The sequence below is a fragment of the Acomys russatus genome, chromosome 26, assembly GCF_903995435.1.
Source record: "Acomys russatus chromosome 26, mAcoRus1.1, whole genome shotgun sequence".
In the NCBI taxonomy this organism is placed as follows: Eukaryota; Metazoa; Chordata; class Mammalia; order Rodentia; family Muridae; genus Acomys; species Acomys russatus.
The window spans coordinates 24,639,776-24,666,206 of NC_067162.1; the positions used below are offsets into that span (position 1 = coordinate 24,639,776).

The 26,431-nt window shown below is 37.3% G+C and overlaps 1 protein-coding gene across 3 annotated transcripts in view; it reads right to left on the reverse strand.

The window, feature by feature from the left end:
• The window catches only part of Cdh8 (cadherin 8), a 394,887-nt gene that overhangs the window by 123,482 nt on the left and 244,974 nt on the right, over positions 1 to 26,431 (reverse strand). For all 3 annotated transcript variants that reach the window (XM_051168537.1, XM_051168536.1, XM_051168535.1), the window contains exon 8: positions 13,293 to 13,429. In XM_051168537.1, coding sequence (XP_051024494.1) covers positions 13,293 to 13,429 — 137 coding nt within the window. The remainder of the gene's footprint in view (positions 1 to 13,292; positions 13,430 to 26,431) is intronic.

A 26,431-nucleotide genomic window follows, 5' to 3' on the forward strand; every position in this document is an offset into this window, starting at 1 on the left:
AACCTCAGACCCTCCGGTGAAGTGGTTACCTTCCAGGAAGAGGACACAGGGCTCCAACTTCCTGTGCACACTATCACAGCCACACTGCACACTGAGGAAACTTTCCAGATACTGGGTCTTGAGGTCACAACCTCAGACTCTCCTAGGAAGGAGGACACAGCTCCTAACTCAGGTGCCCACACTCACCACCAGGAAAGAGAAATCTGTTTTTTTTTTTTGTTTAGAGCACAAGTAGGGGATGAGAAAAAAACTTGTGAGAGAGCAGGTGATGTTTATCCCCTTAGAAGTCAAACCACCATGTGAGGAAGATTGGTTATTAACCAGCTGAAAAACATCCTTGAACAAATTCTGAGAGGAGATATAAATGTGAGTTAAAAACAAGTGGCGAGGCCTTTGGAGACTTTGGATAATTTTGGCTGTTCATCTCTCCGCTTCTAGTTGCTCCTACAGAGAACTGTCAAGGGAAGGTCAGGGCCCCAGGCTCCGGCTGAGGTTCCAGGTTCTGGTTACTCCAGGTTGCAGCAGAAGAAATCCTGCTGATTACGCCAGGACAATTGTTCCTTGGAACTGATAGTCTTATGGTTTCATTATTGTATTTTTTAATCTTCTTTTCCTATTGTTTAGGTTAGTTGGGTTATAAGTGAGGTGCTCTCAGTTAATACGTTCATAATAAAATATATTTGTTAAGAAAATTGAGCCTACACTCATGATATATACTCACAAGCAGATATTAGCCATATAATACATTATATCCACACTACAATCCACAGATCTAAAGAAGCTAAATGACAAGGACAGCCCTAGGGAGGATGCTTAATCCTCACTCTGAAGGCCAACTAGAATAGACACTGGAAGGGCTTGACGAGTGGGAACAGAATAGGAGACTACCACAGAGGTCCTCTGAAAGACTCCACGTTGCAGAGGATTGAAGCAGATGCTGAGACTCACAGCCAAACTTGCGGTAGAGTGCAGGGTGACTTAAAGAAGTGTTAGGGGATAGAGGACCTGAAGGGGACGGGAGATCAACAAGGAGAACAACAGAGTCAAGAAACCTGGGTTTCAGGGGGATCTACAGGGATTGATGCACCAACCAAGGACCATACAGGAAGAGGACCTAGATGCCCCCGCCTTCCTTGGCTCAGATGTATGCAATAGGTAGCACAGCCTGCATATGAGTCCTATAATATGGGGTGAAGGGGGTGCCTCTGACAGGGGTCCTGTTGCCCACTCATTGATCCCTTCCCCCTGGTGAGGTGGCCATAGCAACTAACAGAGGAAGAGGATGCAGGCAGTCCTGAAGAGACTTGATAGGCTGGAGTCAGATAGCATGAGAGGAGGGTTCCCCCTTTCTGAGAACTAGATGAAGGGCAGAGAAGTGAAGAGGGAGGGAGTGTGGGACTGGGAAGAGATGAAGGGAGGGGCTACAATCCGGATAGAAAGTGAATAAATTAAAAATAAACAAACTTAATATAAAAGTAAATAAATAAACGAATAATTAAAAAACAGTGTGCCTTAATAAAAAATAGCTTGTATGTTATATAATATTAATATATACATATAAACATGTATAATATAACACACTTATAGATTTCTTATACCAAGAGATTTTTAGCATTCTATTAAATATCAGAATTTATTTTCACTGACTAAGTAGGCAGGTCAAGGAAATTGATTATATACAGCTAAGAAATTGCTAGTACAGACTCACATGAAATTCATATGTTTTTTTCCTTATTGCAGTGTCCAAATTTTCTCTTCCATGGTTTTTATACTGTTTTACTCATTGTCTACATCTTCTAGAAAATTATTTTGCATGCACAGTTAAATTTTAACAGCAGGAGTGTGGTGCCAGCTGCAGTGTCATTTCTAGCCTATCATAGTAAGTAGCAAAAACACTGAGATGTCAATATTAACCTCCATTCAGAATATAAGCATTTTAGAATTAAAGAGCCTGAACTTCCTAAAAATCCAAAACCAGGTGAAGGCGATTCAGCGGGTGTAAATATTACCTTTCTCATACTCATCTTGATTGCTTCCATCCCTTCCAAACCCACTCAGTTACTTCAGTGGAAAAAATTAATAATAATAATAATAATAATAATAATAATAATAATAATAATAATAATAATAATAATTACCCACTGTGCTTCAAAATCTCATGAAGAATTTCCTAGAAAGGGTGTGAATTCAAAAACTGGGAAATGATGGGAGAACTTTTTCATAATCAAAATTGCTGACCTCATCTGGATTTGCTCATGAAGATTTGGAAAAAGACTGGTGTGAGGAAGGGAAACATGTTTGGCAGAGGCCCACTCTGATCTCTATCTATGTGACTTAAGAACACTTGATTAATCTTTAGAAGCAGAGAGATAATACCATTCAGAAATTGAGATTAAGACTTGCGCAGATTGAGAATCAAATCCGCGGTCCCCGATCAATCTGGTAAGCTTGTGCTTTATCTTTGCTTTATTGGAAGAAAGAATGGGTGGTGGTGACTCACAGTCATGTGAGAGTTAATCACATTAGCAAGTTCAGATAAGATTAGAGCACTGAGCAGCAGGGAGCAAGCATGACACTCTTACTTACTTCTCCGTGGTCCTGTCAGTAGAACTTACAGTCTCCAGAAGCATCTACTCCTCTTCAGCCATAACTTTTAAACTGAAGCAGATTTCTATTTACCCAAATTTTACCTCCAATCCAGCCTTCCTTTTATTTTGATTTTAAGACCCCTTGGACTATAGTGTAGCATCACTTTACAGTGAGAGCAGCAGCATTAGTGCAAAAAGAGAGCTTGCCTAAAAGAGGTGCTAAGTGATTCTAAACGCTGGTTCATAGACCCACTTCCACATTCCTTTCTTTGTGTTCTGACCTATCCATGACCAATCCCCATCCAGGATGTGTGCTCAGATCCTGAGCCTTTATTTTCTTTGTCTTTAGTGCATTTGCTGCCTCACAGCCAAAAGTGGTCAGAACTGCCTTCAAATTTATTTTCAGCCATATCTATTTCCCTCTGATTTTCTCACGTTCAGAAGATACTCTGGGCTTAGTCCAGCTTTATTTATTTATTTATTTTTTAAAGATAGTGCTTAACAGCCCAGCATCATAGAAAACTGGAGTAAGACGAAGCCTGTCCACTCCAGGTACCTGTTTATTTATAAAGGTTTACAGAACTTCTGAATGTGTGACAAGAAGAAATGCTGTTTTGGCAAAGCTATCTAAATTTTGGTTTGTTGGGCTTGGAATTTGTTTTATACCAAAAATAAATAAATAAATAAATAAATAAATAAATAAATAAATACACCTCATCAATCCTGAGTTTATCAAAATTTTTGACATAGCTAGCTTCTCTTCCAAAAGTTGCTGCAACTGAAAAGCGGCACTTTCTCTTTTTCTTACCTGACGTGTGTGCATCCCTGGGTGCATACAGCTGACAGCTATAAAGTGAGTAAGTGTGGCATCCCCTTGTAAAAAACAGTATATTCTTTGTACTTGGGCTACATTTGAGGGTGGTTTTGTTCTAGAGAGAGTCCACAGTCTTACAAACCTAAACGAATGTGGCCACGGATTGCTTGTCACATACTACCCAAGTTAACAAAGTTTAAATGTCTAGCGTCTTTCTAACAGGACACCTGGCTTACACTAGAACGCAGGTGGCTGGGGAACATTAGGAGGGAACTGGGGATCCATTTGCAGCCTCATAACCAAAGCTTTGGATTAAGGATTCCTGTAATCAGAAAACATGCTGCGCTTTCATTCTTTCGGCTTTGCTGTTCTGTAACCTGCTGCCCCTTGTTCAATACAGATCAGATTAAATGATAAACTGACTTGTTGGGTAATGGATTATGGGGTGGCACTGTTCCAGGCTTACCTCGAGGCTCTTAAAGGGAGGAGAAATAAAATTTACTCTAGATCAGAAAGCACAGCTTGTTTGGGAAGGTGACAGGAGACTGGAGGCTTCTCTGCACTAGCATAGTTGATATTCCATGAGAAGCATTGTTTGTACACTCAGTGCTCCACAATTTTCATACAAGGAGTGCACCTTACACTTGGCCTTCATACTGTGTTCAGTCACATAGGGGAAAATAACTGTAAAAATCTAGATTGTAATAGTACAGGCAGTTTTTTTTTCTGTCTGAAATTTACAACTAAAAACTGAGTGGTATAAAAAAAAAAAAAAAAAAAAAAAAAAAAAAAAAAAAAAAAAAAAAAAAAAAAAACAAAACAAAACAAAAAAAAAAAAAACTCCTTTCCACCAACCAATTAATGGTGTCTGTCTGGAGTCAGAATCTATCTGGGGACTCCCTTGTGCTATTTCCTTAATTCATTCCTCTATTTAGAAAATATTTTTAAACATTGTGTTAGGTGTCTAGGGAAAAACAAGATTTAAAAACACAGTAATTACACAGTGCTGCATGAGAGTGGGGAATTTAACTATTGTTTCAAAGATAGACTTTAAAAACTCCAAGGTTACTTAGGTTTTGTACAAACTTAGACTTGACCAGAGATTTGGATGATATAATACACAGGAAACTTATAACAGAGATGTCTAGATGGCATCTAACTGAGAAGATTCTGGAAGGAACACACAGATTAAAGTTAAGGCACCTCCCAAAAAAGTCAATGCATAGAAGATAAATGAAAATTAATGAATGCTTATCAGCAAACTAGACTTAGAAATCTACTCTCCTGATTCCTGGTAATCTCCTTTAACTACTGTATTGGTATCTATACTTTCTCTCCTGACCCATATGACTTCTACATCTTTACAGAAAAGAACATCGCCTGGGGGGGGGGGCGTAGATTGACCCATTATTACCCTATATTTGTAATCTTCTTTGATAATAGAGTCATCTCTTTGGGTTTGATACTATAATCCTAGGGATGACTTTATACCTTGGATGTCAATTCACTTGAAAATATAGCACTCATACATTTTGCTTTCTACTTTCTATTCTTTTTCTGGAGTAAGAGCTACTGGTTATGCTAATAGCAGGGCGACTCCTACAGAGACTAGAGAGGATAGGCACTTATTTTCTAGCTTATTTAAGGCAGTGATAAGATCACTATAAAGTGTATTGTCACTCTAAAGAGGACGTGTTTCAAATGTACACATTCATTCTCAATATACTGGCCATTTCTTGGACTCAACAAGGGGCAAGATAGAGAAGGAATAAAAAGAGATGAAGAGGGTTTGGGACTAAACTGTTGCAATGTTTACAGAATGATGAGGTAATTATAAAGAAATTTCTGGTAAAAATATGCAAAGAAATGATGGGCACCATCAAAGGTGGGAGTAAAATCAATAGGATTAAAATAAAACTGGTAAGGGCTATATACAATGTTACATTTATCCTAAGCCTACATCAGTTATCTCTTTTTCTTTTTTTTTAAATTAATTTATTCAGATTCCATCTCAATTGTTATCCCCTCACTTGTATCCTCCCATTCTTCCCTCTCTCCCTCTTTCACTCTATTCCCCTCCCCTGGATCTATGACAGAAGAGGACCTCCTCCCCCACCATATAGTTACAGCCTATCATGTCTCATTTTGGTATCCTGCTTATGTTTTCTCTGAGTGCCATCAGGCCTCCCCACCAAGGGGAAGTGTCAAATATGGGGCACCAGAGTTCAGTTATCTCTTTTTCATAAAATGACAATGACTTCAATTCTTCCACATAGAGAAACATTTTGGGTCCTAACTCCAGTCCCATGAACTAGCCCTGTCCTTCCCATGTTATTTATTTTGTTTGTTGGTTTGTTTTTACTTTTCTTCTGTCTTATTCAGTTCTATTGCTATGAAGAGACACCATGAAGAAAGCAACTCTTATAAAAGAAAACATTTAATTGAGGGGTGAGTAGTTTACAGTTTCAGAGAGTTAATCTATTAAAACCATGATAGGGAGCACAGTGTCCAGCAGCCAGGCATGGTATTGGAGAAGTAGCTGAGAGATACATCCTGACCCTTAGGTGGGAGGCAGCGAGAGACACTGGTCCTGGTGTAGGCTTTTGAAACTTCAAAACCCATCCCCAGTGACAAGGACACACACTCCTTCTCTACAGTCCACAAACTGAGAACCAATCATTCAAGTACATAAGCCTATTGGGCCCATTTGTATTCAAATCACATTTTCCTTCCAACTTTCTTTGCTGAGAACATTGATCTCCACCTTATAATACCGGGATGCCATCTGAATTGCTAGATGTTGAAAGGCATTCACCTTGCAACTATGTACCCAGATGACCATATTTGGGATAGACACGCCATTGCAGCCAGCCTCTTAGATAACTACAGTTCTTTCACCCTGTCTGTTTTTAAATGTTACTGTCTGTTTAGCTCTTATTGCCTCTTTCTTTCTGTGAAAGTAGTATAAATGGATGTGGACCCTCTTCTACTTTCACTCTACACTAAACACAAAAATAATACTAAGCCAGTGAAGTACTAGTCCTGACTATCTGATAGGCAACTATACATACTGAAGCATATACACTTTTTGCTGATAAATCTGAAGTCCTTGGTTCCAACCATCTGTCTCAACATGTAAGTACATAAGAATGTGCCTGCTTCACTTTGAGAGCCATGCATTAACAACTTGTCAATTTACAATGCCTGAAACAAAGGGCATGAAAGAGGTCAGTGAAGAAATGTGCCCCACAGAAAGAGCTACACCTATCAGTATAGCAAGCAGGCTTTGATCCATTAGCAAGCTTTTGCTGTTGTTTTCTTCTTTTGCTGTGAGGAGAAAGAAGCGAAACAGATAACATAAAAGTAAGTAATCTTAAGTTCAGGAATGAATGCAAACTCTAGGAACTGAATTAGCTATAGAAAATTGGAAGACTCTATCACTGTCCAAAGTGCACAGATGTATTCGTCACTAAGAGGCACAGTACCTACACTTAATACTCAATTTGACTACATCCATGGTTGAAAGAGTGGTTATTATTACTCTTTCCAGTTCCCAAATATGAGAAGTGAGAGTAAAAGAGAAGAAATAATGCGTCTAGACTTAGAAGGCCAGGTCATGGCCAAGGCTTTAATTCCACTCAACCCTAGAATTTCTCCATAAGTTATCAAAAAAAAAAAAAAAAAAAAAAAAAAAAAAAAAAAAAAAAGCATGTTTTTTTTTTTTTAAGCACCCTAGGTTGGACAAAGCAATTATTCTAACAACTGGGCCTTAAGCCAAGAAGAAGAAACATTCCTTACATGCTATCAAAGTAGCATTTTCCCTGGGAGATTCCACTATCATTAGTGAAATTCTTCATTTGCAATATTGTGTGCAGTTCACCATAGTGGGCCTGAGCAATGCATTATCGCTAACTCAAAGAAATTAATTTAATGGGCAATTATATGCCTCTTCCTTTGAATACGTTCAGGTAACCAGCAGTGGTGTGCTTTCTGTAAATGACAATTGCCAGCCTTAGGTACAGATTTCTAAGTTTTGTCACTTTCCATGATACACATTTTATAGTTTGGAAGAAAGTTGAGTATGACCAGAGACATTCCTGTCCACTTTCTTCATGGAGGCAAGCTATCCAGTCCCAGCAGTCATTCTGTCAGCCAGACGTTTTAACCATATATGACTCCTGCTGCAGCAGGCCCTACGTTTTGCACAGAGCAGTCTTTCAAACTGGGGTTCAGAGCATCTAAGCAGTTCAACTTCCTCAAGGTCCTATATCTCTCCTACAGATGCACCTACCACTCCCATTTTTTATCTTCCAGCCCTGGATAAGCTCTCAGCCAGCACAGTGGGCAAAGAATAACACAAACGGAGTGACTATGAAACGCCTTATTTCTCTGCCTCCTTTTTAGTACTCAGCCGTCTGATTATGGAGATTAAGTGAAGGACGTGGCACTGTGAATAATGAGTGCAGGAATCTCTCCTCTAGGGATCTGAATCAGTAGGTCCTGAAAGGTATGCACTATATTTGTTTAATTAGTTGTTGCTTTGACAATTACTTGTTTTTATTTTATACATATAAATATTTTTATTTGATTTAGAACTTTATTTAAATAATAAGTTTTAGACATATATATGTTTGTGTGTTCCTTCAAATTTCCACTTCCTTTTATAATTTTTAACTTTTATTTGTTTTATTTATTGAATACAGATTCTTCCCTTATAGTGTGCATCACATAGTCTCCTGGTGCTGGGGGAGTTCAGGATGACATTGGATTTCCTGGAATTGGAATTCTAGATAGCTGTGAGTTGCTATGTAGGTAATGAAACCAATACTGGGTCATCCGCAAGAGCATCAAGTGCATTTAACTGTGAGCCGCAACTCCAGTGTCTTACTCATTTGTTATAAATCATTGTTTAAAGTTAGGAGGGCTGATGGTATTTATAGCAAACCATGGTCCCCTAAAGTATATGACATTGTGATGCCTGATCTCTTCTCCAATCTCTAATCTGATGCTAAATTTCAAGTTTGAAAAGCCTCTAAGCTCTGTGTTGACCTTTTATAAATGTTAGGAGAAGACAACCTGCTCTAATGTGCAATTGTCCTTTGTTCAAAGTGTTAATAGCTAGGCTAGTCAAACTCCTTTATATAAAAACACCTACACTTTGGGGGGTAAGAGCTGACCATGAAATTTGAAATATGGTGAATTGTATACTTCAGGAACCTTCAAAGTGTCCTTTCATTTTTTTTTTTTTTTTTTCTACCGAATGGTTTGGAAGAAAGTTGAGGGTGACCAGAGACATTCCTGTTCATGTCTTTATGGTGGCAAGCTATTCAATGCCAGCAGTCATTCTCCCAGCCAGACATTTTAACCATTTCAGTAAGTGATATATGACCCTGACCTCAGCAGGCTCTGTCTACTGTCTTCTTCTTCTTAAATTAATCTTAACTGGGCATGCTCAGAAATATCCTTGCCCCTAATGTACTTTCATATACATAATACGTATAATATAGTTAATATAATATAAATTCATATCAGAAAGTACATGAAGTGCAAGGATTATATCCACACAGAGACTAATATTCTAATTTTTCCTTTACTCCAGAGAAAAAATAATTCCTTCACTCATTTTAGAAAATAGGTATTCATGACAGGAATTCAAATTGAGCAGTACATGAGGAGGAAAGAAGATTCAACTGATGATTTTACACTCTCTTTCATACCCTAACATTTTATTTGTACAAAATACTGACCAACTCACTTAACCCATATCTAAGTACCACCATCTGGGCTATTTGTACAGTAGTACATACTGTCAAAGAGTGTTTCAAAAATTAAATGCATCCTAAAGTTTATATAATTCCATTTCGTTAATAAATTTGTCAGCATACTTTAATTCAAATGGGTACTTACAACAGCCATGCAGTGAAGTTTCTGGAGATGGGCCAGTTGCTAGCAGAGATCCAGTGCCCAGCCTAATCTCAGGCTAACACATGAGCATGGAACTGCAGGCACATGGGTCTCATGAGATGTGCCAACTGGTAGAATGCCAGGCTCGATCTATAATCACTGCAATACTTTGGTAATGCACACAGAGACCTATCTCAGCTTCATTTAAGTTAATCTGACACAAGAGGATAAAGGTTGAAATCTCCACTCACAAAATAGATAACAGATGGACTTCTTTAAAAATCTACTTCTTAGCTTAATTTCATTTGTTTAAATCTTTTTGTCTAATGAGATGGCATCCCAACAGGAATTTCAAATATTCTCCTAGAAATGAGTATTTCTCTATTATTATTAGAACCTTCTCCTGTGGGGTTACCTTGTCCCAGGTGGTTTTAATATTCATTTTAGACAAATAAAATAAATATCTTTTTAATATTTGTTCTAAGACAGGACCAATGGCTTTCAAGATAAATATTACATTTGATACTCCATAATCAAACTGAGTCCAAGCAATTCTTTAAATATTCACAATTGTTCCACTTCTCCTAAATTCTAGTGATCTTATTATCTTTATTTCAGTTCATGATTATAATTGTACATTTAAAGTTTTGTCCTTTATGCTTAACCTAGCATTTATTTTAAAAGAAAAAAAATCTAGAAATCTATTTTATATTCTCATTCTTGTTGGTATTAAAAACATGAATGAAAAAATCCTTAAATCAGATTAACAATGGGTTTATAGTTTGGCATTTAAAAATTTTTATCTAAATTATGAGTCTGGAGTAAAATGAGCCAGTTAATGTCATTGTACTCACCAAGCGAAGTGAAATAAAATATAAGGCCTGGGGACTGGTCAGGGAGTAAACTGCATGCGATGTGACCGAGGATACCTAAATCCAAAATCCCTGAGGAAACTCCAGCACTGGGAGACAGCAGAGGGTATTGGAAGCTCACTGGCACTGATAGCCAGTGTAGTCAAATTGCATATGCACGTATGTATACCTCTAGATAGATAGATAGACAGATAGATAGATAGATAGATATAGACAGATAGATAGATATAGATACAGATACAGATATAGATATCATACAGAGTGAGAGAGACACAGAGAGGAGATAGAAAGGCAAAAAGAGACAGATCATAACACACACAAAGAAAGAAAGAAAGAAAGAGAGAGAGATAGAGAGAGACCCTTTTTAAGTCATAATAACACATGTTTATGTTATCAATTTCAAATCCTCTGAAGTTCAGAATGAAGCTGGATTCATCTGGAGAAAGAAGTACCCTGTAGGTATCCTCTGTATGAAAGCAACTTACAAATTTTGTCAGAGACAAATCCAAGTCTTCACAATGGAGGTATGTTACAAAAATTATGATTTTTGTCAATCTTGTTTTATAGTTGGTTTTCTTGTATTTGTAATAGTAATCATGATAAATCCTAACTAGTTATTTCATTATTGCAGAAAGGGCTGTTTTTCATCTTTTATTATGGAACAGTTTTTACTACCATCTTATGTTCACCAAGAGGACCTCCCTGTCGGCACTTTCTTCCTCCTCACTAACATGCAGCAGAATGTTTCAGGCATTCGTGGTTTCTCTTACCTCCGTACCCCTCATTATGGATACACAGCCCAGCTCACCCCAATACTCTCTTTCACAGGTAGGTGCTTCCAGGGCCAAGGGAGGAAAAGCTCTAAGAAGAGCCAAGCTTTGGGCTATTTTACTCCCTGTGGCTTCCACACTGAATACATGGATGCTAGGAATCAAAGATTCAAATGATTACTGAAGTAAGAAACCACCTGCATCTTCCCTGACAGGGGTTTGGTACTCTTTCTGAAGTTAATAGCTCATTGCCCCAGAACATCTGTTTTCTTTTGTCTTTCTTGTTTTGAGTTTCCTTGAAAATGAATCCTTTGTTTCTAGATTGCCCTGAAATGTTTCTTAAACACCTGTTTGGTGAATTCATTTACTTTTGTTCCTTAGAATGAGGTACATGATTGCTTATAATTGGGACAACCTTGATGAATATTAAAGCAGAGGCATCATTCTCATTAAAAATGGATCACAGGTTAAGGTTAACTTCAGTAGATTGTATTCTATTCATGAAAAATTTATTTTTAAATATAACTACTGCTTATATCCTTTATACAAAACTATTTTTTTCTTTCAAGCTTTACATGGTCTTAAACTAAAATAATGAGGTATAGTTTTTCTTCTCTCTCAGAGGCTGAAGGTGATAATGGCACTTCAGCACTATAAATTATAAGCATTTCATGTCTGTACATTTCTGAATGGGATTAACACTTCTAATAAACCAAGACCAGCAAATTATGTGCTCTGTTTTACTGTTCCTTTAATGTCACAATGGAAGAACCTACAGCCACAGTGAGGCCTTAGTGGAGAAAATAGCACCTGAAACCAGGGAAAGCAGATTCCAAGGCCTGTGCCCATCCAGAATTATTTCTGCTTAAATACACACACACACACACACACACACACACACACACACACACACACACACACTCTCTCTCTCTCTCTCTCTCTCTCTCTCTCTTCTGTCTTTAGATTTCCTGTGTGCATTTGTTATTTTGACAGTGTATATTATGTAGCCCATGGATAAATGTATTTCAGATATCCCTCCCTTTGTCTCAGTGCTAGGATAATAGATGTGCCCCACAATATCCAGTTACAACTCTCTTTCACAAGTTTCTGATCAGGAAATCCCCTTCATAGCTCACAAACGCATTCATGATTACACCTGGGTTACTCTCTGTCAGTTCCTGTGTCTCTGAGATGTTCCCTTGTTTTCACAGTTGCGACCAGAGAACAAAGAGTGATGTTTAGAATATACAACGCAGATTTTCCTTGCATCCCTCTCTATGGTATGCATAAGTAAGTGCCCTTGACTCTTTACTAATGTTCCTTTTTTTCACATTTATTTTAATATGGATTAAAATCAAGGGTATAAATAAATATTAGCTTTATTTCCACATTATCTTTTATACAAGTTGTTCTAGAATTCAGTATAATCTGATTTGAATTCTTGAAATATTGATGGTTTATCATGTCTTGTACAGAAACATATTTAAATGCTATGCAATTTTTATTTTGCTTAGAAATAAAACAAAAAGAATGTCCTTTTCATATGTGTATGGCAGAGGATGTGTGTGTGTGTGTATGTGTGTGTGTGTGTGTGTGTGTACACACTTGCCAATGTAGACACCATGAAGGCCAAAGCTTGACTTTGGGTTGTCTTCCTCAGTCATTTCTCTATCTTACATTTGAGGTAAGATATCTCCCTATGACCTGGATTAGCTGTTTCAGCTAGACAGGCTGGCCACAAAACTCTCATGACGTGTCTGTCTTTACTCGTAGCACTGAAGTTGCAGACATAGTCTTCTCTGCCTGACTTTGTACATGGTTGATGAGCACTTAAGTCCTGCCCTTCACATTTTTTAAATAAAAATTTTAGTTAGGTAAAGCGGTCTCTTGTAAAGTTTGTGTAATACAAATGTTTACTATGTAGCTGCTATAGTGGCTTCATTAAGTATTAAAAAGAAACCCTACATTATCAAAGGCACCCAAGGTGTTATTTTAGTAACACCACAAATAGATTCCCTATAAAACAGCGGATTTTATACATAATTTTCAGGGGGAAAATCATATTTAATTTGTATTAAAGATATTTTAATGCTTCTATAATAGTTAAAATGCACAAAAATGCCCAGATATGGAAATGTTTCCTTCTAAGCTATATTAAGTACATTTGTGATTTTGCTACAATGTGAATTGTTTTGGGTTGGGATGATACCTCCAGAGGCTTCTTGTGAACAATGAAGTATATCTCAATGGTAAAATATCTAGACAGAACAGACCGTTTATCATCTATCTCACAGGTACCAAATAAATACATTCACACAAGGAAGAAACAAGCCCAGATACTTACTGATCTCAGTAGCAATGATGGTGATGTTGTGCCAGACACTTAATTCTCTGTCCAGTGGAGTGGCCAGTGTGATCTTGCCATCATCCGCATTGATGTTGAACTGTCTCTCCAGGTCAGTGTGACGGTCGATGGAAAACCTATGGAACAAAGAGATGGGTAATCTCCTTCAACGTACCTGTGTTGCCTACTTTCCCTAGCAGACCTTTAGTAATCCTGGGAGACTCCTCGTTGTGAAGCCAAATGAATTGGGAAACTCTGTGGCATCATAATTTGTAAAACAAAATGACTGAATAAGGCTCAGGAAACCCAATAATTATTATCCAAGGAGCAATTAGCCACATATGCAACATGGAGGTCATAAACCACCATCAGTTTCAATAGGTAGAATCTTCAAAAACTGATGCTGATGAAGAGTTAATTGAACAATCCATCACATTTATTAGACAACTTATGATAATTAGTCATAGCCACAAGATACAATATAAAACAACAAACTCAAGCCAATGCAAGGTATGCTGGCAGCATGTTACATTGCTGTTCAAAGAAATGCAGGCTTTTGCTAAATTTAGCTCTAACTTTATCTTTAAAGTTTTATATTTGTCAAGATAGTTTGTTATGTTTTCCTTTTAAGTAATCATTTCAGTTTTCAATTAGTGTGATTGGTGAAAAATCATGTAGTTCTTGGTAATGCAATAAATATTTTTAATAGCTAAAACATCTGCCTTGATATATGTACGATAAAGCATGTTGCTAAATTAATAGTTTTAAATGGACATGAAAGCAGTCCCTCAGTTGAGAAACCTCTTCCAAATTGAAATTAAAGAGAATATTTAGGGATTGGTTAGGTAGCTCAGTGTTGGAAGTAGGTCTCAGGGTGGTGGGTCACACAATTTTTCATTAAATGGAGTTGCCAGCATTATTTTCTCAGCATCTGCGCTAACTGTATAGTCAATTAAATAGGTCAGTAGATATGTGTCACTAAATAAATTGTTATTCTTCCATCTTTGTATCTTTTTATTCATTAAAAATGGTATGTGCCTTTATAGGATAGAGTAAAAGACCTACCAGTTAACAGTCATCAGGAGAGTGTTTGCAATAGTACTACAAGCTAAATTGTTATTGATATTTATTTATTGATAAATTCCTTGTTTAAACAACATGTGAACTGATAACTTTTGATTTAGTAATGATTCAGCTACAAATGAAACTGAGGCAGGGAGTAGTAGCCATATAGTAGAGATATAAAGACTCCACCTCAGCTATCAAGAACTCCACAGATAGGGGTGAATAGTTTCCAAAAACAGTGAGCATGAAGAGGTATTTATTATAAAACCTTTGAATACACTGTAATTGGATATGAGACCAAAGGCAATTTTCCTAAAACATAATGGTTAAGAGAACCACTGAGATTCCAGTGTTAGCGGTAAATAGTATCTGCACAGACATATGCTTTGTGCCAAAAAATGTGTCTACTCTGACTGTTCAAAAGAGCTAAGAAATGTCCACAGGATTAATTATCACTTTCTGCACCATAAGTTTCTTAAATAAAATTTTCAGGCATTCCTGGGTTCTAGCAATTTTATTTTTGTGCTACTGGTGTTTCACACACGGATGCAACGAGTTTCTCAGAGCCATAGTAAATGAGACTTAATCAAATCAGGGATGTTCAATGAGGCCCCCTCCCCCATATAAAGCCTGCTTCTTGGCTGTTTAGTGGTTATATCGTTAGTGCCTGGAACCTCTAGCCTAATCAAGATGGAATGGTGTTAAGGTATTTTAGACAAAGCTCCTTTTTCATTCCATTGCTCTAAGTTGAGTGACAAAGATAAGAAACTTGTTCAGAATATATATAATATATAAAATATAATATATATATATATATATTTCCTGGGTTTGTATTATTTGTATGTGTATAAGTGCATGTGTGTGTGTGTAAGTGTGTGTGTGTACATTTCTATGTATACACATGAAGGTATAGAGGTTCAAAGCTTGTTTTGGTATTTTCATTATCATCTCCTCCATTTTATTTCTTGCTACAATCATACCCATGGTTGGCCAATTTAGGAAGTCTCTCTATCTGACTTGTTCTGGGGAATCTGTGTTTTCATCTTTAGAGGATGTAATTACAGGTGGAGATCTGAGCATCTGTGCACTAATCCTCTTTCTTGCACAGAAAACTCTATCTCTACTGAGCCTTATATCTGTGTTTTAGTGTGCATTATTTTTTTGTTATTAAAAATTCACTTAACCTTTTTTGTTGTGTTGAAAATTATAAATATATATATATATATATATATATATATATATATATATATATATATATATATATTGGATTTGACTATGAGAACAAATTATACATAAGTCTTTGCTTCTTTGTAGGTACTAAGGATAGGTCCAGTGTTAAAGTTGCTCAATAATATGTAATCTTAAAGTAGTTGAAGGATAGTAGAGAGTGCCCCACCTCTAACAGTATATATAAAGCATAAAACTAGAACATCTGCTGGTGTTATTTGACTTCCATACCACAAATTGAGGCCTAAGTATTTATTTCATATTTTAGAGTTCCATTTCATTACAGTCTGTAGGGAGTGAGTCATATGAATTTAACAAGTAACCAATGAATGCATCCATTTATTAAGATCAGAAGTAAAAACAATGACATTACATGATTGTGCAATGGAGGGAACTGGATAGGAATAGAAAACCTTCAGTTGAAGGTTCTTGTCTATTTGGAAGGTGTCAAGAAATACTTTGGTGCTTTCTTTTCCCCATATCTATCTACATATATTCTCTGTCTCTGTCTCTCTCCGTCTGTCTCTGTCTCTGTCTCTGTCTCTCTCTGTCTCTGTCTCTGTCTCTCTCTCTCTTTCTCTCTCTCTCTCTCTCTCTGTCTCTGTCTCTGTCTCTCTCTCTCTTCATATCCAAATTGTAGTCCTCTCCCTCCTCTTCTCCTGGTCATACCCTCCCTCTCTCTCCTTCTCTCTCCCCTTCCCATACTCCTCAGAAAAAAAATGTATGCCCCACTAAACCCACCCCAGCACATCAAGCCACATCAGGACTAAGGGCATCCTCTTCCACTGTAGCTATGCAAGGCAGCCCTGCCAGCAGTGGGGGCGTCTGATTGGGTGGGCAGTTGACTTAAGAGCAGGCAAAAGAGTCCATGTCAGAGACGGCCCCTGCTACCCTTACTAGGGGACCCACATCAAGGCCAACCTGCCCATTGGCTACATTTGTGTAGGGAACCTAGGTCCAGTAAATGCATGGTCTTTGGTTGGTTCTTCAGTCTCTACAAGTGCCCCTGGGACCAGGTTAGTTGGCACTGTTGCTCTTCTTACAGAGCCTCTGTCTCCTCTGGGTTCTTTTATCCCCACCTCCCTATTCTTCCAAAAAACTCCCTGAGCTCTGAGCTCAACCCAATGTTTGGCTTTGAATCCCAGCATCTGTTTTGAGGTGCTGCTAGGTTGTGCCTCTCAGAGGACAGCTATCCTTCTTGGAAGCTACATTTATACTGAATATTAGAAATAAATAGAAATAGGGGATTTACATATGACCCCCAAGGGAGTGAACAAGGCCATTCCTACCACATGAAAAGACAGTGAGATAGTTATACAATCAAGCATAAGAAGGGAGGGGCCCCATTAGAAACTGCTCTGCCAACATTCTGGTCTCGGACCTCCCACCCTCTGGAAGTCTGAAAGATAAATACTGTTGACATAAGCTGCCCAGTATATGGTAGTTTGTTAAAAACCTCTTGAACAGACAAGACTCCATCTAAGAGGTAATTCCTTATCTCAATTTTGAATCCACCAACTGGCTATATCACTAATTTATCAGTATTGAAATATGTGATATAAGGAAAGATTATTTGCTAAATAAGATAATTAGGATTTAGAATTATGAGTGCCAGGAATAAAGTCTTCTATCTCTGATCATTTTTATATACCTCTGGATAAATTCTAATCTGTCTTATTTTTCTCTCAAACTCTGCTGTGCTATTTGAGAGCATAACTAGTTTGTGTGTTACCAGGAAAGTCCCAGGCACCGTAACATCACATGCTCATAACTCTTGCCACAAAGTACAAAGGTCTACGGTCAGGGATTATAATTTCCTATCTGGAATTCACCACCAGAAAATTATAGAAAGCAAAAGTAAAAGCAAAAACAAAGAACCTGAACACTTGCCAAGAAATATAGAGTGGCTTAAAAATAACAAGCCAAGAGTAATGACTAGAATCTGTGGTGATATACAGGTTGAAAAAGTGACCACTTCAGAAAATGCCTCAGAAAACCAGCCTGTCACGTAGTTACTCTGAGATTCCTCTGATTTTTGCACTCAATAGTGTCACAGAAGGTAGAGTAAATGCTGTCCTAAAGCCAGAGACTCTTCTGCTGAAAGTCACTTGACAGTTGGTGTCATATCAACCTCTTAGTCCTAGATACCAGTCTATAAATTGTAAAACAATCAACTAACTCTACAATGTACTGCTATGCAGTAAGTTGAAAAGTAACCAATAATAGGTATAAAAGTAAATATATAAATGATGAGATCGCTGAGGGACCAGACTGATTGTGGGGATGAGAGTCCAGAAATAGAAAGATGTAACTGAAGATCCCAATTCAAATACTTGAACAGCTTTGAGAAGAGCAATCTATCCTAAAAGACTCCACCACTATTTCCAAAGTCTTTGTGGTATTTGTCTGCATTGCTATTCACCTCTGGGACTGTAGGCATCTCATCTGAACACACTCACTCCAGTTGAAGAGCAGAGAAACTACAGTGGCTTTCTAGGTCATGATTTTTCCACAGGTCATTTTTACTACTTGGCCCAGTCTTTGTTGTGCTTTCTTTTTGAGGAATGTCTCTCCTGTTATTCTTCAAACATTTACCTGACCTCTGCTCTTTACATACAAAAAATATGAAGGTTTATTCATCCATTGTAACATGAAATAAGTTGGATTTTTTTGCTGTTATTTAATAATGTTATGTGGAAATAGCCATTTATTGGGTATGGTTTTATTACATGTGAATCATGTTATTAAGGAGATTGGAGACAAAGGGGGAAAAAAGAACAGGTTTGTGGTCTAGACTTAGTGCTTAAAAAGAAATATGTGATACTTAATACATTTAGACCTTATTTTTTATGTACATGATTGAAATCTCCATTCTGATTCCTGGAGATTTTATGTATTATATTTATGGATCCTTTACACAATTACTTATGATGTTTTATTTATAAATTATGGCTTCGAGTATAATAATATGCACATAGGAGAGTCACCTTCCTGCCACAATAAGAAAACACTTCTAATTAATACAGTGGGAAGCAGAATGGGAGAAAATGGGCTTCCTGGGTCATGATTGTATCACTATTAGTGATGAGAGCTTTGCAAATAGTATCTTTCAAGTGGAAAAGATGGGTTTTAGAAACCCTGTTATCTGTGATAGCCAGCATTCACAGAAATCCTACTGAAACTTTATTTGTAACCCATCAATACACTGCTTGACTTTGTCACCAGTCTTCCTCAACACCAGGGTTCTGCTTCCTGGAACTAAATGCCAAAGACTTCACCAATTTCCTTTGTGGAATTAAGAACACACATTCAAGGAAGCCCCCAAGTTAGTTGCTTAGAATGTAGTTTAAAGGGGTAATTTAACATAAAACTCAGTGACTGGACATGCCCTCATGTCAATGGTTTTATTCAATTCAGAGAAGCTTTCAGATATCAGAACTAAGTTTAAGAAAATAACACTGGAGTTCATGTCAGAGTCAGTGCCAGCTTTGACCACCTCCCCTTGGTGGGGAGGCCTGGTGGCACTCAGAGAAAGAATAAGCAGGCTATCAGGTCCCCCTCTGTCTTAGACCTAGGGGAGGGGAGTAGGGTAAAATCGGGAGGGAGGGAGGAATGGGAGAATACAAGTGATGGGATAACAATTGAGTTGTAATCTGCATAAATTAATTAAATTAAAAAAGAAAAAAGAAATAAAATTTATGGCCTTTTCATGTACATATTAAAAAAAGAAAATAACACTGGTTTGTGAAAATGACTGAGTGAATGGTATTGTGTGAGTAATAGTACATTGGTACATTTCTGTTGTTGCTGATTATTAAAAAAACAACTTTCACCTGATTAATACGCTGCCTCAACAGACATAATTCTGCTTCATATTTTTGAGCCAATATTTGGGACATAATGCCCTCTTCTTATATTCAGGTGTTTGGGTATAAAAGATTTATATCAGATTCATTATTTATAAAGTACACATAATCTCTCTCTCTCTCTCTCTCTCTCTCTCTCTCTCTCTCTCTCTCTCTCTCTCTCTCTCTCTCTCTCTCTCTCTCCTACATTTCTTAACTCTTTTCAACTGACCTAGCCGCAAGGCCATAGAACCACAGAAAGGCTCCATGCCCCTCTGAGTTCCATTTCTCCTTCTCCGCAATCAAGAACATTGAAGTGTAGCAATTTGGTGATCCTGATCACTTTCAGGATTGATCAGGTTCTCTTCTATCTCCTGTGACTCCAGGAGATACTGAAGGTCAAACTGCAGGTTGATTAAGGAGTACACCCCAAAGCTGGAGGAATTATTACACCATTCCAGTTAAAGAAACAACATGGAATAAAGTGCCTTCTTCTAAGAGTGATATCAGTGAGATAGCTGATGATTATTTAATGGCATAAAGCCTTTGTTTCTAATTTCTCTGCTAAGTGAAATTTATTTCTGTTCTAAAGTCACTTCATCAAAGAAACACCTATTTATTTTATTTTTTTAAATTTTTTTATTAATTTATTCATATTACATGTCGATTGTTAGCCCTTCCCCTGTTTCCTCCCATTCTTCCCTCCCTCCCATTTCTCCCCTTCTCCCCTCCCCTATGTCCGTGACCTAGGGAGACCTCCTCCCCCTATATATGCTCTCAGAATATCAAGTCTCTTCTTAGTAACTAGCTATCCTTTCTCTGAGTGCCACCAGGTCTCCCCATCTGGGGGACATGGTCAGAAAAGGGGCACCAGAGTTCCTGTGAGAGTCAGATCTCACTCTCCACTCAACGGTGGAGAGTATCATGTTCGTCGACTAGGTCTTGGTAGGGGTTCGAAGCTTACTGCCTATATTCTCCTTGGCTGGTGACTTAGTTTGAGGAGGACCCCAGGATCCAGATCTGCCTGTCATAAAGTTCTTCTTGTAGGTTTCCAGGACCCTGTGGGTCCTACAATTTCCTCTTTCTTCCATGCTATTCTTGCCTAAAGTCTCAATAGGATATCCTCTCCTCTGACCCACTTTCTTGGTAAGTAAAGATTTTCATGGTACGTATCCCTTGGACTAGTGTTTTGATATAAGTGAGTATATACCGTTTGTCTCTTTTTGCTTCTGGGTGTACTCACTCATTATGATAATTTCTAGATCAATCCATTTGTCCACAAATTTCGGGAATTCCTCGTTTTTAATAGCTGAGTAGTATTCCATCGTGTAAATATACCACAGTTTCTTAGTCCATTCTTCTACTGAGGGACACTTAGGCTGTTTCCATGTTCTGGCTATTATGTATAGAGCAGCTATGAACATGGTTGAGCATATGGGACATATGTTGTGTGGTAGGGCATTTTCTGGGTATATTCCAAGGAGTGGGATAGCTGGGTCTTGAGGAAGCCCTATTCCCATTTTTCTGAGAAAGCGCCAGATAGCTTTCCAAAGTGGTTGTACTAGTTTGCATTCCCACCAGCAATGAAGGAGTGTTCCTCTCTCTCCACATCCTCGCCAACATGTGGTGTCATTTGAGTTTTTGATCTTAGCCATTCTGATGGGTGTAAGATGGAATCTCAGTGTCGTTTTGATTTGCATTTCTCAGATGACTAACGAGGACGAGCATTTCTTTAAGTGTTTCTCGGCCATTTGATATTCCTCTGTTTGAGAATTCTCTGTTAAGTTCCAAGCCCCATTTCGCAACTGGGTTGTTTGGTTTTGTGGTGTTTAATTTCTTGAGTTCTTTATATATTTTGGATATTAAACCTTTGTCAGATGAAGGGTTGGTGAAGATCTTTTCCCATTCTGTAGGCTGTTGCTTTGTTCTCTTGACAGTGTCTCCTGCCTTACAGAAGCTTCTCAGCCTCATGAGGTCCCATTTATTAATTGTCGACATTCAATTCCCACAAAAATAGGTCATAATTGAGGATTTTAGACTGTAATAAAAAGTATCATGGCAAGAGGTTTTGTTTGTTTTACTTTGGACTATACTTGGGCAACTAACTTTGTATTAAACAACAATAAAGACATTTTAATGATTCTGGCATCTAAGCTCCATGTGAAAAAAAAAATACTGTGCTGTTCCTACCTGCTCTTGTCACAGCAAGAAGGAAGAAAACACGACCATATGTTTTAAGATATCATTTATTTTACTTAGGATCAAATATAGAAAGCGTGGTTTCCAAATATAGTTCAGTTTTCTTGACCTTTCTATCTTCCTGTCTGTGTGTGGGAGTGTGTAAGACACATGCATTTGTGTGTGTGTGTGTGTGTGTGTGTGTGTGTGTGTGTGTGTGTGTGTGTGTGTGTTACTACAACATGTTCTCCATACTCATTGGTAAAATAGCTTCACAAATTACATCATGTGTAAGTGTGTTCAGTATTAGAAGACAAAAGCCATGATCTAGGGCATAGGTTCTCAACCTGAGGCTCCCAACCCCTTTTGGGGTTGCATAGCAGATACCTTGTGTATCAGATATCGACATTATGGTTCATTACAGTAGACAAAATACCATTATAAAGTAACAATGAAATAATTTATGGTTGGAATCACTAACACATGATGAACTTTTTTATTAAGAGTCACAGCATTAGGAAGACTGAGAAGCACAGCTCTCAAGTGAATTCTGAGAACGTAAAATAAAGATAGTTTGGCTCACAATCACTTCCTTGAAATTTACATTATATCTTAGAAGAAATTTGAATGATTCTACCAGAGTCAGGAAAAAATAACACGTACAACAAGAATTCTAAATAAGACGATATGACTCCAAACAAGAAAATAGAAATTATGATTATATCCTGTAAAGGTATAACAATTTAATCTTTTAAATATTGATTTCAAAAAAGTATTCATGAATATCATTGTCAAATGAAACAGTAAGTGCTCAGAATACAAATGTGATAAGATCTTGATTTCTGGTTTGGTCATTTCTTGAATTGAGGAAAGGGAAAGATTTTCCATGTGTTTTTTTTTTTTTTTTTTTAGAAGTGTGTGTGTGTGTGTGTGTGTGTGTGTGTTCGTCTGGACACATATGTGTAAACATACATGTGAGCATCCTCTAGGGAGAGGTCTTTGTTAGAAGTAGCACCAGAAATAAGTGCATCTGTTTTGAAAACACAGAGGAATATGACTTGCCCAGAAAGAGTGCAGAGGTAGAACGCTGGTGTGGTTCTTTCAGAACTCTGGAGGCACACACAGGAAATGCAGAGCTTCAAAATCAGCCTTGACTATACAATGAGACTACCATGCCTACATAATAAGACCTTTCTCAACAACAACAACAACAACAAAATGAAACAACGATCACAGGAAAAGCAGCTAACATAGAAAGGATGACAAGCAAAAATGAAAGGGTTTAGGTTCAAAATATATAAATCCATATGTCAGCTTCTCCTTAATTAGAATAAAATATGGGGCAGTGACATTATATAGGGAAGACACGTTTGACCCCAGTTTTGAAGGCTTCAAGTAAGGCTCTCTAGCATATTGCTTCTGTGCCTTTGGTCATATTCCCAACAATGACAGGAGGATAGGCAGTGTTTTCTATCCCTGAGTTAATCATGTGAATATTTGGTGAAAATTTCAGAAGGGAATTAAGACACCAACGTCTCCCTCTAGAGAAGTACTTGTCAACATGTGCAATGGGACACCTTCCGGGTCAAACAACCTCTTAACAGAGGTTGCCTAAGGTCATCATGCATATCAGAAACTTTCATTATGAGTCATAACAGTAGTAAAATCATGTTTATGAAGTTGCAATGACAATAATTTTATGATTGGGAGTCACTACAATATGAGAAATTGCATTAAAGGGTCACAGTATTAGTAAAGTTCAGACTTACTCTGTTGGAGCAACTTCCCATTCTACAATTTTCCACTATACCTTGCTTTCTAAATGACCCATCTCCCAAGATGACTATAGTTTGATGATATATCCTTTGAGAGACATTTACCACAGTAATAAACACAAAATTAAAAACAGACAGGTATGATAGAAACTAAGGTCTGTTAGATTACTGACCTAGCTTTCCCTTTCTATACAAAAGACATTGCATTAGGTAGATAAAATTATTCTCATGCGTAACATAGTTCATATGTGGTAAGATAATAAAAGAATACAGCTTTCTTGGAGCTAACATTGAGACAAGAAAAGATCCAAGAGGAATAAAATTCTACAAAAACTATTCCTACCAATAGAGAGCAAAGAGGAAGATTCCAGCATAGAAAGATGTGCTCTCTGTGTGTGAAGACTTTAACACAAAACTATTTGATCCAAGTGTAATAGTCAATGAAAAGAGGTACCAAGAAAAAAGTCAGAGAGAATGTACCCAAAAATTGTTTGAAGGATTTTTAACAATCATTATTTACCCTAAAGACTCGGGAATTTCAATTCATTTCAGTTAGTGTCCATATGGCCACACTGATCCAACGATAGTGAGACAATCTACTATTGAAAAGTAGATTTCTTCTCCTTAAATGATAACTTTACTTTTTAGCACAATTGATAATACTGATTTTTAACTATTCACTCCACAAACAGTATTCAGATTAAGTAATTGTTATATACACAAAATGACAGATTTAGTATCTCACCATCTAATAGTCTATATTAATAATAATATTCAATATTAATACTTAGTAAAGCATTGAACTAATTATTACATCTTTTCTATCTTTCAGTATGTAGATAAATCTTATCTTCATTTTTCTTTTAATTATTCATATAAAAATTTTAGAATTATCCATATAAAAGTAAACTGTATTCAATATTCTAATGCTTACAGTTATAAATGAAGATAATATATATTTCTATAAACATAAAGCCACTGAAATAATATGTATACTATGCTGACTATGTACTACAATCAGCAATCTATGCACTAAAAATTCTAAGAACCTACAAGAAAGATTGATTTTGATTAGCTGCTTTATTTTCAATCTCGGTCAAACTTCTATACAATGCAGAAAACATGCATACTCCCAAATAATAAATGGACAGTGCATAATGTTATCAAATCAGTGTTGGTTAGAAAAAAATGTAATTTTACTTATGTTTTGGAATTTTAGATGGACATAAGACTCATTTAGTAACAACCTAGGTTATTGTAGTAACTGTTGGAAATTTATTGGTTGGTAGGGCATGTATGCTACCAATTGAAAATTAGAAATGCAAGACTATCAAAGTCACTTCTTTAATTGCCTCATATGAAAAAGAAATAACTTAAGTACAACATCTCGGTATCCTGCCATATGCTATTCTTTCTGTGGCAAAAATGTCTTAATACCATAACTCCCATCGCCAAATGGAATGCTAATCCCACACAGTCAGATTTTCTTACACAAAGCCCAACATCATACATTTTAATTTCAGCTGATGTTACCCAGAATGCTTCCTCTTTGTTTAAAGTACAGGCCAGCACTGTGACTGCACACTTCCTGCCTTCATCAATCCAACCCTCACCCACTCCATCCATCCCTGTCTAATAACACAACTTCCTTTGGGATGCCAGCTAGCCTTTTGTTGTTCTTTGTATCATTGAATAAGGCTGCCATGATTTTGGCCATGTGCTAGAACTTCATAAATATTATTCTTATTTATTACTATTCTAAGACAGGATTCCTGGGGAGTCCTGAACAACCTATGCACACAACCTAGATAACTTAGGATGACAGACCAAATAAAGATACCACCAATATCCAACTTGATAAACCTATGATTTACAATTGAGTTGCTTACAGGAATATGGGTAAGGGGCTGTTTACAAGAGGAGAAATGACTAAAAGACAGCTGCATCACCAAAAGTCCACGCTAGCATGGGTGAGCACTCATGAAGAGCACATTGCATATCTTGGCTGGGTATCACAGCTGCCTTACTTACCCTAGGCAGCTGAGCTGACCCAAGAGTTGTTTCTCAGCAGTCCTTGTTGCTTACATGACCATGGAGAGGAAGAAGTGTGGAAGAGTGTAACGCAGCATCTTGTTATTTTCCGGGATTTCCTGAAATTCTGAGTTGTTTCCATTGTGATTTCTAACAAACTTTGCCCGCTGAAGGAATGCTTCACCTGCCTTTAGAATTTATGTGCTAAGGAGCTTCAATATAAGAAGGGATGTTTTTATTTATTTTTACTTGGAGAAAATCGCTATGCAACAAAGGCAAAGCTGCAAACATCTGTAGATCATTGCAAATCTAATTTATACCTAGGGACCTGTTAAAAGGCCAACAAGGGCTAGGCATCACATTTGGTTGAAGTCAGATGTACTTAGCAGAGAGGATCTAACAGATTTTTATAGAATAGGAAAATAGATATTTTCCACTTTCAACCTGAGTCTTCTGAAATGATTCTGTTTTTCCTCTACATCATAAATCAAATCTGATTGTCTTTATCAACAGCAGGATTGGTTGTGCCATGCACAGTTTCAAAATGTTATGTAGAAATTTGATGAAAAAAACTATGTTGAAATCATGAGTGCTTGCTTGAGTTTACTAAATTTACTACAGTAAGTATACTCATCATAATTTTTCATACTTTTAGATAGAACAATAAAGCCAGAATTTATCAAAACCATAGAAAGGAGGCAGCCCCGGCAATAGTGGCCATCAGACTGCATTTAACAAAGCCATTAGAATAGGCATCACTCATGTCAGGAAAAAGCATAAATCAGGTAAGAGGTCAGGGTTTCAGTGTCAATCCATGAAAAAAACAGTCTTCACTTTAAGCCGGTACTTACACAGCATTCATCAGTGGCCTCCTAACATAGTTGCTTTGGTAATTGTGAGGTTTTCTCCACAGCTCCATACGGAGGGCAGCTAGTGGGAGACCACAGTGGGTAGAACAATTGCCATATACATGAAGATTTGAGATTAATCCCAGGAAGCCATGTAAAGGTGTGTAGTG